Raw genomic sequence first — 14810 nt, 5'->3', positions numbered from 1 at the left:
GCTGTATTTATTCTTCCTGTTATTTCTGACTTCATAGGCTATACACAGGTTTGAATAATCCAATATTTCAAAAATATAGTGCTTGTGAGTACTAAATGCTGTCTGAGCCACAAAGAGCCAACTAGTAGACATCAGTGTGATGGAGCTGCTGCATGAATGATGGCGCCCCTTTCCTTTCAGAGGAAGAGAGCTTCATATAGCTTCCTCAGAGCTACAGCTTTGCTTCCCCCCAAAGCAGGCTGCTGGTAGGGTTGCCAGTTTTTCACCCAGTCTCTACAGCTCTACAGCTCAAGCTACTGCTGAATGGCACAGGATTTCACAATCTCTTGTACTGGCTGTCCTATCAATCTTTGTCTCTCTTTGCCACTGGTGGCATGATGTGGTCCTCCAGTAGCTCACGCACGGCTGCTCCAGCCATGCTCCAGTCAACACAGCAGATGTGATAACTGGAAAAGGCAACACACTGACCATAAGAATTTTATATTACGTTGCCTCTGCATTTCCTCCCCTAGGACCTGTCGCGGGTCTTGCAAACACAGGCTGCCCTTCCATCACACTGGCACCCACCTTCTTTTCGAATCACACGTTGTTGTTTCACCCAGACACCTTGAAATCTCAGGTGGGCAGACTTGGCCGATCTTCTTGCATGCTCCAAGATCAATACCTGACAGCTTGTACTCCACGGCCCTTGCACAGACATATGACGAGGGCAACAGGGGACACGGCCAGGGAAGGCAGAGTTTGGGCAGAATTTAAATGGGAGATTAGCCAGGTTTTGCTTCTGCAATCTTCTTTTTTTAAAAAAACACACACACACACTCCCCTGATATTTGGAACCAGGAGCTTGAGGTTTAACAAACAGGGCTTTTGAACGCAAAATATCTTGCAATTATCATGAATTATTTATTGCGTTTTGAGTACCCTCCGTGAATCCTGTCCCTTTCTGCCCTTCCACACCCCCCCTCCCTGGCTACCACCCGCCCCACAGATGACTCTGAGCTCTAAGTACATCTGCTTTTAGATACTGGAATGTCATTAGCAGATTACAATCTTCCTTAAGTCAATATTGCATCCTTATTGTTCTGCTGCCCCTCAGTGTCAAGGACAAAGCCACTTCCAGCTGAGACGGGATAAACATACCTCTTTCCACTCTCAAGTAGGAGCAAATGGGCCTTTCCGTCACTATTATTGTTTTATCTTTTTGTTGTTTTCAATTAATCCAGTGTTATTTGTTCTCAGCACAAGTGGTGCATGGATGTTTGGATGTTACCGAAGTACCCCCACCACCACAGAAAAAAGGTAGTGGGGAGCCCATTACATTGCAGATGTATTCTCTACAATCAACAAACCCCTTTTTGTTTGGTCACATCCACACCATACAATTAAAGCACAACCGACATGCACAAAGCACATGGCTTTCCCTCACGTAATCCTGGGAACTGTAGCTCTATGAGAGGTAAACTATGGTCCCTCTTTGTTGAAAGCCATGTGCTTTAAATGTGCATTGAATGTGGAACTGACAACAGTGTGATGTAATGGTTAGAATGCTGGACTGTGACCTGGGAGACAAAGGTTCGAATCCTCACTCAGTCATGAAGCTCACTGGGCGACCATGGGCCAGTCACCATCTCTTAGCCTAACCTACCTCACAGGGTTGTTGTGAGGATGAAAAGGGGAGGAGGGGAACCATGTACACCAGCTTGAGATCATTGGAATATAAAGGTGGTTGTTGTTGTTTAGTCGTGTCCGACTCTTCATGACCCCATGGACCAGAGCACGCCAGGCACTCCTGTCTTCCACTGCCTCCTGCAGTTTGGTCAAACTCATGTTGCTGGCTTCGAGAACACTGTCCAACCATCTCATCCTCTGTCGTCCCCTTCTCCTTGTGCCCTCCATCTTTCCCAACATCAGGGTCTTTTCCAGGGAATCTTCTCTTCTCATGAGTGGCCAAAGTACTGGAGTCTCAGCTTCAGGATCTGTCCTTCCAGTGAGCATAAAGGTGGTATACAAATGTAAATAATAATAATAATACACTTAGGACTAAACTTGACGTGATGGTGACAGTTCTGTAGGTTTCACCTCTACGTAGAATATAGGAAGACTAGGGTGCGGGTGGATCCAGTTTTAACCACAGAAAAGGAGTGTGGGTGAGAATTAGAGAAGTCTCTCTTTCCCACAGCTTGTTTCACCATTTTCCCTCTCCCTAACAGCGCTGGATTACCAAATAGGCAGAGTAGGGACTGGCCCATGGACCCCATGCCTTTTAGGAGCTCCGCAACAACGGAACAAAATGATATTGATTCGATCTTGCAATAATTTGAATTTAGAAGAGACATCCCCATTGACTCAGAAACCTACATCATAGCAAGCCCCCTCCCCCCTGGTATTTTGACTGCCCAGGGCCCCCACAAGGTTTTATTTGGCACTGCTCCCTAAGGCCTGTTCCTGAAGTTACTTCTAGTATTAGCTCTCTGCTGAGGGGAATACTGCTTGTGGGGAGATAAGCTGAGGGGCAGTTTTCCACTTCCACCTTGTTAAAATTGGGCTCCCCTCCCAGTCTTGTTTTGCCATAGGAGCAGTTCTGCATTCACATGGCATTTACCCTCCTATAATGTCCTCTCCCACCTTTTCCTGTGAGTTTATTTGAAGCATCCCCTTCTGGAATAGATTTCAGAAATGACAGAAATAGATGAGTGAGGAGCAGGGCAGCCTGGAGAAAGGAGATTCGTTTTAGATATCATTGCTTCGTTTTTCAACTGCGGGTGTATTTCTCAAGGCGCAGTATGCCAGACCTCGCTGAATCTGTTAGCCACTGTGTCCATGTCAGGGAAGCCACACTGCTCAGTAGAGCACCTACTCTGCGTGCCAAAGGTCCAAGGTTCAGTTCCTGGCATCTCCAGGTAGAGAGACACGGCCAGTCAGTGTTGACATTGCTAAGTTAGATAGATCCGGTGATCAAACTCAGTATAAGATCATTTCCTATGCTGGTATCTTATAATATTTCCACTATTTTATTCTGAAGTGGTGACCCCAGCAGCAACTCTAGAAAGACCATAAGGATAAATTCCTTTCTTCCCAAAGCCTGGAAGGAACACTTAAACAAAACGGGAGATGTGGCCCAACGTGGATCCGTCCCTGCTAGCTACACATAATAAAATAACTGGCTTAGCTTAGCGCTGCATGAGGTGGCTGCGATGTATAATTGGCTAATGTCTAGGCAGCTGCTGAAACTAGGTTAGTGTGCTCCCCCCCTTTCCTATGCATAAACTGAAACAGCCCAGACATAAAATAAGAGATCTCCAAGTCAAGGGATTGGTGAGCCTGAACTTTTTTCCTGCTGGTCTTTCCCCTAGTCGGAAGCCACTCTTGCATAAAATATGGTGCTTGTGAGAACAGCAAGTTTGAAACAATGCCATCCTGTCCATAGCAACAAAGGAGGAGAGGACTAACTGGTGGGATGGTGATTAACTCCATTCTAAACCACTTGGGAGCCTCCCGCCAGCCTACTGGCTTCATAGAGCTCTAATCTCATCACATAATGAAACAGACTAGCTAGGGCTGGGAATTGGTTTCAAGTGGCAGAACAGGCGCTTTCAAGATAATGGCAATGAGTCAGGGATGCAGCACAGAGTTTCTGTTTCCCACCCCGGCTACTACAGCTTTGCTGATGATTGAAAGCTGGGCGGTTCTGAAATAGATTTCATTTTGAGGAGCCGCAAAGCTTTGTGACGCAGCAATATGCCTGTCATAACCGTTCACATTGAAACAAAGATGGATGAACAGCTTCTTTTTGTGATATATTTTGATTACTAAAAACTGGTGGGTGGGGAGAATTAACATGAGCGAAGGCAGATATAATATGAAAAGGCAACTCACATCCTATACCTCAGTCATGGGTAATCCTGGCTTCTTTCTGACTTAGCAGCTGAAAATTCAGATGTGCACAGAAGCACGTCTAATGTTGTGTCAGCAGCTGGAATTTATGAATGTGCCTTGTGCCAAGTCAGAGCATAGCTCTATCTTATTCATCGGTCCATTTAGCTCAGGTGTATCTCAGCTTTCTAGCAGATGCACTCCAGAGTTTGGGGTAGGAATATCTTCTGGCCCTACCTGGAGATACCGGGGATTAAACCTGGGACTTGCTGCGTGCAAAACAGATGTTCTATCACTGAGCTATGGTCCATCCTGAGACAAGCTCTTGCATCTTGCCTCAGCAAATAGGCATGGGTCCCATCTTCGGAAGAAGATCTTGCAACTCTAACTAAGAACCTCAACCAGCCAGCATTTTTGGATTTTTTACATGGTTATTGTAAATAGGATCACTATAAATGGTTGATTTAATCTATGTCAGTTCAATATTCAGGAAAGTTCAGTATTTAATTTTATTTCAGAATTTTTATGCCACCTTTCAAAACAAAAGCCCTCTTAAGGTAATACGCAACCAGCATCATCAGCATCATGACAACTACATAATGTATAAAAAATCATGTGAAATGTTGCATTAAAGAGCAGTATATAATACCTCCAGGTCAACTCAGCAATCCAGAGGAAAAAAATTGAAATTTAGCATTATTTGACAGCATCCATTTAAAACTTTCCCCAGTGTCTTTAACAAAAAGCAGATCAAAATAAAAACTTATTGGAGGCCTCTTTGGAAAGTGCTTATGTGCATCCTTTGAGATTGAGTTCTGTCGACATGAGGCCACCACTGCAAAGGGCCTGTGCTTGCTGTGCTCATCCTGAAGGATAGGAAATACAAAGCAGATGCTGAAATACAGTTTTGCAAGGTTTTGAGCATCACAACACCTCTTTCTGTTTGGTGGAATGCTGAAGCTAGAGAGTTCGCAGCAGCTGTCATTTTGATTAAGTGTTTCCTACTGCTTCTGTTCTGTACTCAGTCTGAGCATTTCAGATTTTTTCACCTTCTCGTGCAGTGTTGCGGCCAGCAGAGAGTACTCTAAGAAACTATGGGCCAATCTTTGAAGAACAACCACGCAACATCATCTTTCCAGAAGGATCAACAGAGGAGCAAATACTGTTGGTTTGTCAAGCACGAGCCAGCCCTCCTGCGACCTATAGGTGAGGTTACGTGATCATAGCAACGTTTTTGTTGGAAAGCCTATGGCTGTGATATACACAAGTGTATGGCAATGGTTTGTTGCTGTTTTGCATTCACACATACCCTGCTGTCCTGCCCATTCATCTCAGGGACCAAAGGCAAGCATTTTATGTCCCATTGAATTAAATGGAAAAGAGTGCATTCTAACTCTCTCCAGTTGATGTCCATGGGATTCTAAACAGGGCAATCCCTTACTCAAGAGTAAGTCCTGCAGAGTTCAATGGGGCAGACTCTCTGGAAAGTGAATATAGGACTGCAGACTAAGTATGTTGGTTTGAACTCTGTTTCATTATTTCCCTGCTCAGCTTCCTCCCCACCTTTGAGTTCAGAAAACCTGAGGGTCTTTTAGCTCAGTGGAATAATTGCTTAATTCAACAAACATAAATGGCCTATTGCACAGCTATTCTGGCCTGGGTAGGTTGCTCTAACTCAGGCTTTCTCAAACTCAGCCCTCCAGATGTTTTCAGACTACAGTTCCCATCATCCCTGCCTACTGGTCCTGCTAGGTAGGGATCATGGGAGTTGTAGGCCAAAAACATCTGAAGGGCTGAGTTTGAGGAAGCCTGCTCTAACTCATCAGTGGGGGACCTCTGGTCCAAAAGCTTAATGTGGCCCACCACATCCCTCAATCTGGCCAACCAAGCCTGTCCCAATAAGCCCTGCCCACCTGCCAATCATTCCATGTCGTTTTCTGACTTACCATTACTCGCCTTGCTTTGACCAATGGCTCAGTTGGCACATCTACTAAGTTCTCATGATTAAAATCTAATCATTAGATTGGAGATATGCTCTGAAGCATTAGGCAAAGGGATCTCTGATCTTAGTACTAAGCATCACAAGGCCGAGATTGCAGATAAGTTGTCAACTAGAGCCAGGGCTTTCTCGGCTGCAGCTCCAATCTGGTGGAACGCTCTGTCACAAGAGACTAGGGCCCTGCGGGACTTGACATCTTTCCGCAGAGCCTGCAAGACAGAGTTGTTCCACCAGGCCTTTGGTCAGGTCCCAGCCTGACTCCCTCCTCTGGCAACCTGCACAGAATTTTGCTCAACGGTTGCCATTAATTTGACTTTAATTAATTTTTATAATGGAATGTTTTTAGAATGTTTGATTATTTGATTGTTTGATTATTTAATTGTTGTTAGCCGCCCTGAGCCCGGCTTCGGCTGGGGAGGGCGGGATATAAATAAAATTTTTATTATTATTATTATTATTATTATTATTATTATTATTATTATTATTCTGTTAGTGCATCTGTGGTGCAATGGATCACTGCGTCTGGCTGTTAATTGGAAGGTTGGTGGTTCGAGGCCACCTGGGGACAGCTGTGGGGAGGATTCCTGCATTGCAGGGGGTTGGACTAGGTGGCCAACTGAGCCCTCAGGCTGAAATAGGTTCCCTACCCTCTCTGTAGTTATTTTTCTCTCTGGTCTGTCTCTTCTCTCCATGAATCCACTCATACTCTTCCCTTTCTAAGTCCTTTTTTCTTTACGCCAGCTATTTTTCTTTCCCGCCCCAATTGTAGTTGGGGTTTGGAATCATGACTCAGAGTGCAATGAATGGGAAAGGAGTCTTTAACCCAGGCATAGGCAAGCTCAACCCTCCATATGTTTTGGGACTACAGTTCCCATCATCCCCTAACCACTGGTTCTGTTAGCTAGGGATAATGGGAGTTGTAGTCCCAAAACATCTGGAGGGCCGAGTTTGCCTATGCCTGCTTTAACCCTTTCCCAATACACGATGATCTCAATGTCCCTTCCAAAGTGTCCCTTCCAAATGTTTTGGGCTGGGGAAAGTGGGGCTCCTTACAGAAGTCTGGGAATAACATTGTTATTCCACTCTGGAAGCAGAATAGCAATGGTTGGGTGCTGCTGAAGGGTCCATGTCTGGAAGCATCCATGAACAGGATAGGGCAAACTGAGAGAGCATTTTTCAGAAGACTAGATCTGGAAAGCAGGAAGGCCTGCAGAGCAAAGTTAAATAATTTATAGCAGTATCAAACAAACCCATTCAGAGATGTTGAGGCCAACCCTGGTGAGTGATGTGCTTCCTGGTAAGATAAAACACAGCCTAAAGGCTCTTAGAATAATCATTGAGATTTGGATTTTCTTTAGCATTCGACAAAGTGCAGCCATTTCTCCCCCTGATTACTGGGCTGGCATTGTAGCTACTGAGACAGCACCCACCATTCAGCCACTGTCCTACAATAGGTCCTATTGAGGGTTTTTGTGTACATCATAAATGCCAGTGTGTGTTGTTATTCAGGACAATGTTAATGTGCAGCTGTGATGACTCTGTTCTTTCCCCACTCCAACCAAATACCATTGTCTTGGCAGGTGGAAGATGAATGGCACAGAGATCAAAATAGAGCCAGATTCCCGTTATAGGTTGAACGGGGGCAACCTGGTGATCAGCAACCCAGTGAAAGCCAAAGACACTGGGTCCTACCAGTGTGTGGCATCCAACTCGGTGGGCACGGTAGTCAGCAGAGAAGCTTCTATTCGCTTTGGCTGTAAGTGGATTTTCTCAAGTGGATTTTCCGAAGACAATTCGGTGCAGAAGAGGAGTAAAACAGAAGGGAGCCAAGCAATGTGCCACCCATGGTTCCCCTGCAGCATCACAGCCAGGGAGGCAGTGAAGCACCGAGAAATTGGATATGATGATATGGGCCCTCAGAAACCATATAAATTGAGCAGGCTGAGCAGAGGGATGGGGTGATAGGGGAGGCTGGGGACTTGAGGGAGCCGGTCGGGGTGCCCAAATGGTCTGCATGATCCCTTCTATTTGCCCAAAGGGATCTACATTTAGATGAGGACAGTGGAGGAAAAACAAAGAGGGAACATGAATGAGGACGCCAGTCCCTTTCATCGTCCTGTGGGAATTCAGGCGCTTGGATAATGGTTCTGAACCGTTGCCCCTCTAAGGAGAGTGAGGTGGCCCATGCATATCACAGCTATTTCAGGAGGGCCAAATGCTGGACACCAGCATGGATTAAAACTGGCTAACATTTTACTGAGCAAGAGAAGGATGGTGTTGTGAGAGCTCCAAGCATAACCAGGTTAAAGTTCTTGAAGTGTGTTTTATAAAGGGAACTTTTACCAACTATGTGACTTTTAGAAGACATCTGAAGGCAACCCTCTTTAGGGAAGTTTTTCATGTTTGGTGTTTTATCATGTTTTTAATATTCTGTTGGGAGCATACATGAGTGGAGCATAAATATATTATTATTATTATTATTATTATTATTATTATTATTATTATTATTATTACCACAAGGGTTATGTGACTTCAGCCAAGGAACTTATTTCTGATTCTGGCTTCCTGTTACTTTCCAGACAAAACTGGGTTGTGTTTTTAACCTTTCAGCCCTAGTTCCATGTTACCTCAGGGGTTGTCTCCTCCTATTTGCATAGGTCATCAGATGATATTCTGTATGAATTTTACGTATGCCCCAGACTTCTGATATGAGGGGTAGGATCTTTTTGGTGGTGCCACTCACTCTGTAAAATTGATTACCCAGGGTGGTTTAGCAGACAGATTTACCAAGGGCTTTTTGAAAGATAGCAAAAGCATTTCCTTTCATACAACAGGGGGTTGAGTCCTTCTAATTTGTTTATATTGGTGCAGCTACTCTGATGTTTTATTGTTTGTCCGTTGAGGTGTTCACATGTTTTAATCTTGGGTTTTTGTGTGTGTATTTTTTTTAATTTGTAAGCCATTTTTAGGAGCTGCTGATGACCAAAATGGCTGAATATACGTTTGAAAAAGATAGATAGATAGATATTGCAGTGGGGATAGTATTGATTTAGCTAGTTCATTCCCAGCACATTTTCTGAGTGCTGTTCCTGATGCCATCTGCCGTTACTCTCTCAATTTAATTTCCTTTTGATATGATGGAAGCATGATTGCCTGTAACTAGCATCATTTCTCTCTGAGCAGAGAAATATCTAATTTGTAAGATTGTTAGGCTTCCATTGCTCATGTTTCATCACCTCCACTCATTTCTTGTGTTTAGTTTTGCAGGAATTCTCTACAGAAGAGCGAGACCCCGTGAGGGTTACAGAGGGCTGGGGGGTGATGTTTACTTGCAGCCCACCTCCCCATTACCCAGGTGAGACAATGACAGCGCACTAGAAATGAGGTTCTCACCCATATTCAGGGAGCAATCCATCAAATGACAGGGGTAGCTAATGGTATAAACCCATACACAATTGTGTTTAGCAATTTGGACAAAGCCATTCCTTTCATGAGAACATAATCAGAGCTCTGCTGGATAAAGCCTAAGGCCCATCTAGTTCAATAGCCTGTTCTCAAAGTGGTCAAACAGATGCCCGTGGAAAGCCCATAAGCAGGACATGAGTGCAACAGCGCTGCCTCTACTTTCAGTTCCAAACATCTGGTATTCAGAGGCATGTTGTCTCAAACGTTGGAGCAGAACATTGCCATTTGGGCTAGCAGCCGTTGATAAACTTATCACCCATGAATTTGTCTAATGCTCTTTTAAAGTGTGTACCTTGTTTGGTAGTTAATTCATACGAACCTAAGAATATCCTTCTGGATCAGGCCAGCTGTTCCACCTAGTCCAGCATTGTGCTCTCACAGTGGCCAACTAGATGGCTGTGTGAAACCAGCAAGCAATGCACTCTACCATCCCGTGGCTTCCGGCAACTGGTACTCAGAATCATTACTGCCTTTGACCATGGAGGCAGAACATAGCTGTTATGGCTGGGAACCCTTGATAGCCCTTTGTTCCATAGTCAACTGTGAAGTACTTTCTTCTGACTGTCCTGAATCTTCCAACTTTCTGTTTTATTAGATGGCCCTGAGTTTCTAATATTGTGAGAAAAGGAGAAAACTTTCCATTTTCTCCACACCTTATGTAATCATATCCTCCTTTTGCTGTTAAAATCACTGATTTTTTTTAAATTTTGTGGCAACAATTATCCTTGCAAAATACTGGAAACATGCTGCCATTGTTTTCTACACCAGAATGCTTAAGCCAGACTTCCGCATAGCAGAAATTGATAAACTACCAAGGCTGTATCCCAAAGGAGAGATGTATTGCATCTAAATGTCTCTCTGTTTGATTAATGGTTAACATTTATAATATACTGGAATCTATATTGTAATTACATTGTCTTTGAGAAGTCTTTTTTGTAATCTTATATCAGATTGAAATAAATTAAAGAAAAGGGGGGAGGGGAAGAAAAGAAAGCTCAAACTTTTCCATTTTGTTCATATAGGTCCGAGCAGTTTTCCTTTTGCCCTGCCTCTGTCCCTTGGAAAACCTCTTTCATGCTAAATTGGAACAAATGGCAGTCCATGGAAAACCCAATAACCTGCTAAACTGCAGGTTATCACCAAGGGAAAGCAGCAGGCAAAGAGAGGTGTAGATAAGCCCTAAGTTGTGCCTGGTCTTTATGGACGAAGCAATAACCTGCTTATCAAGTGTAAACAGCAGTTGCCATGGGATGGTATTAAATGCTAGTCCTACTCAGAGTAGACTCATGGAAAGTAATTTATCTGTTTAACTTAGGTTCATTCAGTTCAGTGGGTCTACTCACAGTAGGTCTTGGTTTATTACATCCCATGCTTTCTTGTATGTACAGGCAGCTGAAATGTGAAGTGTTCTCTAAGAAACATGAATTGCTCTCTTCATCTCAGACTAAATTCTGCAGCTGTGAATTCTGGAATTCTCCGAGGAAACAGTGAAAATCAGTGCTGTCGATTTCATGCCAGAAGCTGATATTGTAGAAATTGAATCATTAATGCTCTTTGTATAGGCGAATCTGTAGTTGAATATTTCAGGGATGTGATTTCAGTTCATCCCTACCTCCCACCCTACACGTTTTGATTATCAGGGGACAGCATGATTATTACTGGGTGGGTGGGGGGTTGCAGTGCATGTAAGGAAGGGAAAGAGCATGTGAATGAGAAGAGATCTCTTGTAGGGATGGGGGGGTGGAAGAAAGGGAATTCTGGTATGGAAAACTTTGAGAAACCCCTGGCTAAGACCTACAGGACTGTTGAACTTTAGCCCACAATCTGTGGTATGAGGAATCGGAAGTAGTAAAGGAAGAAACCAATAGCAGGTCCAAAGTTCTTGTCAAGAAATTGGAGGGCATCAGGTTCAGTTCTCTAAAAATGAACATTGTGGGAGCATTGAACATCCTGTCTAGAATAACAACAAATATGCTAACTTTTGTTTCTTTGTTCATAGCGAATGAATAGCTACTGGACTTAGCTTGTGTCTCAGTCTGGGAAATAGCATACTGAGGTCAGCCTCTGAGCGTCACTCTGATACAGAGGAGCCAGTGTTTCATCCTCTCCCTCTCTCTCCCTTTGCACACAGGACTTGCATACCGCTGGTTTGTGAACGAATTCCCCAACTTCATCCCAGCAGACGGAAGGCGTTTCATCTCCCAAAAAACGGGAAACCTTTACATTGCTAAGACAGAGGCCTCTGACCTCGGCAACTACTCCTGCTTTGTCACTGGCCAGATTGATTCCATTCAGAAGAGTGTCTTTAGCAAAGTTTCTCAGCTCAATCTTCTCAGAGAAGGTCAGTGCACTGGTGACCCACAATGTTGGAAGCCCAGTTGATCCCTCTGAGAGATGCCCTAGGAGGACCAACTCTAGATGGAGGCATTTCTGAAGTAGGCCTGCAGAGCCTGAGACCCACCAAGCCAAACATACCTGTCAGCCATGTATGGTGTCTTATGAGCAGTTCCTTGCCTACTTGGGACTGCAAGCTGCCATGGTCTCTGATTACAGAGGGTCCCCTGTTGTACCATTCATGGGGAGTGGGGAGCCTTCCATGCAGCTGGGTGATATTCAGTGCTTATTTCCTGGCTGTCTGTGCTGAAATCTCAATCCTCCTCCTTGGAGCCAACCAGTGGCTTTGGTGATCTGAATTTTTTTGTGGATGGAGATGTAGGTCGTTCTTACCATCGCCATATAGCAGATTAGGTTGGGACAGGTTAAGAGAGAGTGGCTGGCCTAAGGCCACCTCAGGGGGATCTGCTGTAGCTCAGTGGTGTGGTACATGCTTTGCATGTAGCAGGTTCCAGTTTGATCCCTGGTCTCTCCAGATTGGGCTGGGAAAGACTCGTGTCTAAAACCCTGGAGAGCCAGTGGCTGTCAGTCTATCTCAGCCTTTCCCACCCTGGTGTCCTCCAGATGTTGTAGGGCTCCTACTCTCATCTGCCTCAGTCATCCAGCCAATGGTCAAGTGTGATGGGAGCTGCTGACAAAAACATCTGGAGGGCACGAGGCTGAGGGATGCTGGTGTAGATGACACTGAGCTAGATGGAACAGAGGTGGACCAGGATTTCCTTACTCATCGCTCTCCTCTTCCATCACAAGCTACGTCAGAGCAGTGTGGGTGATGGCTGTGTGGCAGCCACAGCTGTGCCACACCAGTAATGTAAAAACTGGCTCTGCAAGTTCACAAAGAAGTAAATGCTGAACTCAACTTCTTGGGTTTCAAACGTGCACCTTTTCGAAGATGAATCATTTTGGAGGCCTGTGCTTTGCAACATCCTGCATGGGTAGCTTTAAAGCTTTCAACCTCTTGTCCCCCTTCCCACAGATTCCAGGCCGTTTGCTCCCAGCATTAAAGCCAAGTTTCCTTCTGACACTTATGCTCTGGCCGGGCAGCTGGTGGCTTTGGAGTGTTTTGCCTTTGGGAAGTGAGTACTTGTGTCAATTGCATTTAGCCTCTTGCTGGTGACAGCAGAAAAGTTGCAGGCCAACATAGTTATGAATTGAATATTGTAGACTCTGTTCTGAGGAGCAAGAATGCAGAAGGGGAAGGAAGAAGAGAGCTGCTGTTTTAAATATCAGAGAAACTCTGTCCTGAAGAAAGTTTGAGGATCATACGTTCTTAGCCTGCATTATCTGGAACATAACCAAGCAAACATTTGATGAAGCCCTATTCCCCATCTATTTTACTCTTTTGCCCTGTTTGCGAGTGAGGCTTTTAATAATCTGAAATATTTAATAATCCTTTAGATGACTTTTGGGTGCTGGACAGTAAATGTTGACTAGTTTGAGCTAGGACCCACCCAGGAGTGGCTGGTGTGGTGATGTGGAGTCAGCCTCCCAGCACTGGTGATGCTGCCACTTACCTGGATGGTACAGGGCAGCAGCGAAGTCAGGGCTGATGGGTGCACAGATAGAGCCAACCAGGTGCTGCCAGTGCACCTGGACGGCCCTGTCCCATCCAGGTAAGCAGTATTGATTCTGGTGTCAAGAGGAAAGCGCCATAGCACTGCCCACCCCACCAAAATAGCACATAGGCTGCTCCTGAACTCGCCAGAATCTGTTTTTAATGTTATGCATTTGCCTTCAAATGGATGATGTAATAAATAAGAGTGCCTCTGAGCATGTGCAAAGACCACACCAGGCGGTAGTGATCCCCCCCCCATCAAGAGGATGTGATTTTTAAGAAGACTTGAATGCCAACATAACTCTTGTTTCTGTAAATTAAGGTGTGGGTTGTGAGAGACAATGATAGTTTACTAACAGGTCAAAGAGAAAAGCTTGGCTAGTTTAAAAAATGGAAGACATAAGGCTCACAACGAGGAAAGGAAAATAATTGAATTGCACTGGATTCCAGTGTTTGTTGCTGTTGGATTGATGTTGAAGCTTGAAGTGCCCTTTTACAGAGGTTTATTTATAATCTAGCCCTGTCCCTCGAATAAAATGGCGGAAGTTGGATGGTAGCCAGTCCTCTGAGTGGATCACAACAGAGCCCCTTCTACAGTTTAAGGAGATTGGCTTTGAAGATGAAGGCACTTATGAGTGTGAAGCTGAAAATGCCCAAGGAAAAGACACCTATCGGGGCCGCATCATCATCCAAGGTAAAGCACTCCTGGAGGTTCCTTCACAAGTACCTTATCCTTTTATTATATTTCTGTCTCACCCATCCTTAGAATGCTTGGGGCAGCATAGTTGGAGCTCACAGCAATCCCCTGACAGGCAGCCATCAGCTCTTCATCTTTCCTAGTACATTGATCCAAATGAAAAGAGAGCTGGAGGTCCCCCTTGAACCTTTCTCTGTGCTTTTCATATTTCCCAAATAGGGCACAGGGTGGGTGGAAACCTAAAACATAACAATGAAATAAGGGATCCATCCCTAAGGATGGAATAATCTGCAGAATCTAGGGCTGAGATGGGTTGTTCAAATCTGTGAACCTCCAAGTTACACGTTTCCCCCATTTTTTAAAAAAATCAATGTTTTAGAAATGAAATGTGGTATGTTAGGGGTTGCACATTATAATAAATTCCCGCCACAACTTGAGCATCATGAATCTTGCACTGCTTCCTGTCTGAAGTGCATACGTCCCGTTCTCTTCTTGTTCTTTTTATAGCTCAGCCAGAATGGCTGAAGGTCATCTCAGACAAAGAGGCTGACATCGGAGCAGACCTTCGCTGGAGTTGTGCTGCAGCTGGCAAGCCAAGGCCTACCGTCAAATGGCTACGGAACGGGCAGCCCTTAACCTCTCAGGTAGCCCCTTTTGTAGGTGGGGTGCAAAATAGAAATGCCACATAAAAGAAGACATCTGAAGGCAGCCCTGTTCAGGGAAGTTTTTAATATGTGACATTTTAGTGTATTTTTCATCTTTGTTGGAAGCTACCCAGAGTGGCTGGGGAAACCCAGCCAGATGGACGGGGTACAAATAATAAATTA

At 44.6% G+C, this 14810-nt stretch overlaps 1 protein-coding gene across 4 annotated transcripts in view; it reads left to right on the top strand.

Annotated features, from left to right (window-relative positions):
• CNTN2 (contactin 2) overlaps positions 1–14810 on the top strand; it is a 68540-nt gene that overhangs the window by 28461 nt on the left and 25269 nt on the right. For all 4 annotated transcript variants that reach the window (XM_083445531.1, XM_083445533.1, XM_083445530.1 and 1 more), the window contains exons 3-9: positions 4935–5079; positions 7453–7628; positions 9132–9227; positions 11469–11678; positions 12708–12807; positions 13805–13980; positions 14491–14627. In XM_083445531.1, coding sequence (XP_083301657.1) covers positions 4935–5079; positions 7453–7628; positions 9132–9227; positions 11469–11678; positions 12708–12807; positions 13805–13980; positions 14491–14627 — 1040 coding nt within the window. The remainder of the gene's footprint in view (positions 1–4934; positions 5080–7452; positions 7629–9131; positions 9228–11468; positions 11679–12707; positions 12808–13804; positions 13981–14490; positions 14628–14810) is intronic.

The sequence above is a fragment of the Podarcis tiliguerta genome (assembly GCF_965153285.1).
Source record: "Podarcis tiliguerta genome assembly, chromosome: 6".
Lineage (NCBI taxonomy): Eukaryota > Metazoa > Chordata > Lepidosauria > Squamata > Lacertidae > Podarcis > Podarcis tiliguerta.
Note: the sequence above shows the minus strand (reverse complement) of the source record. Positions and strands in the feature narration are given on the sequence as shown.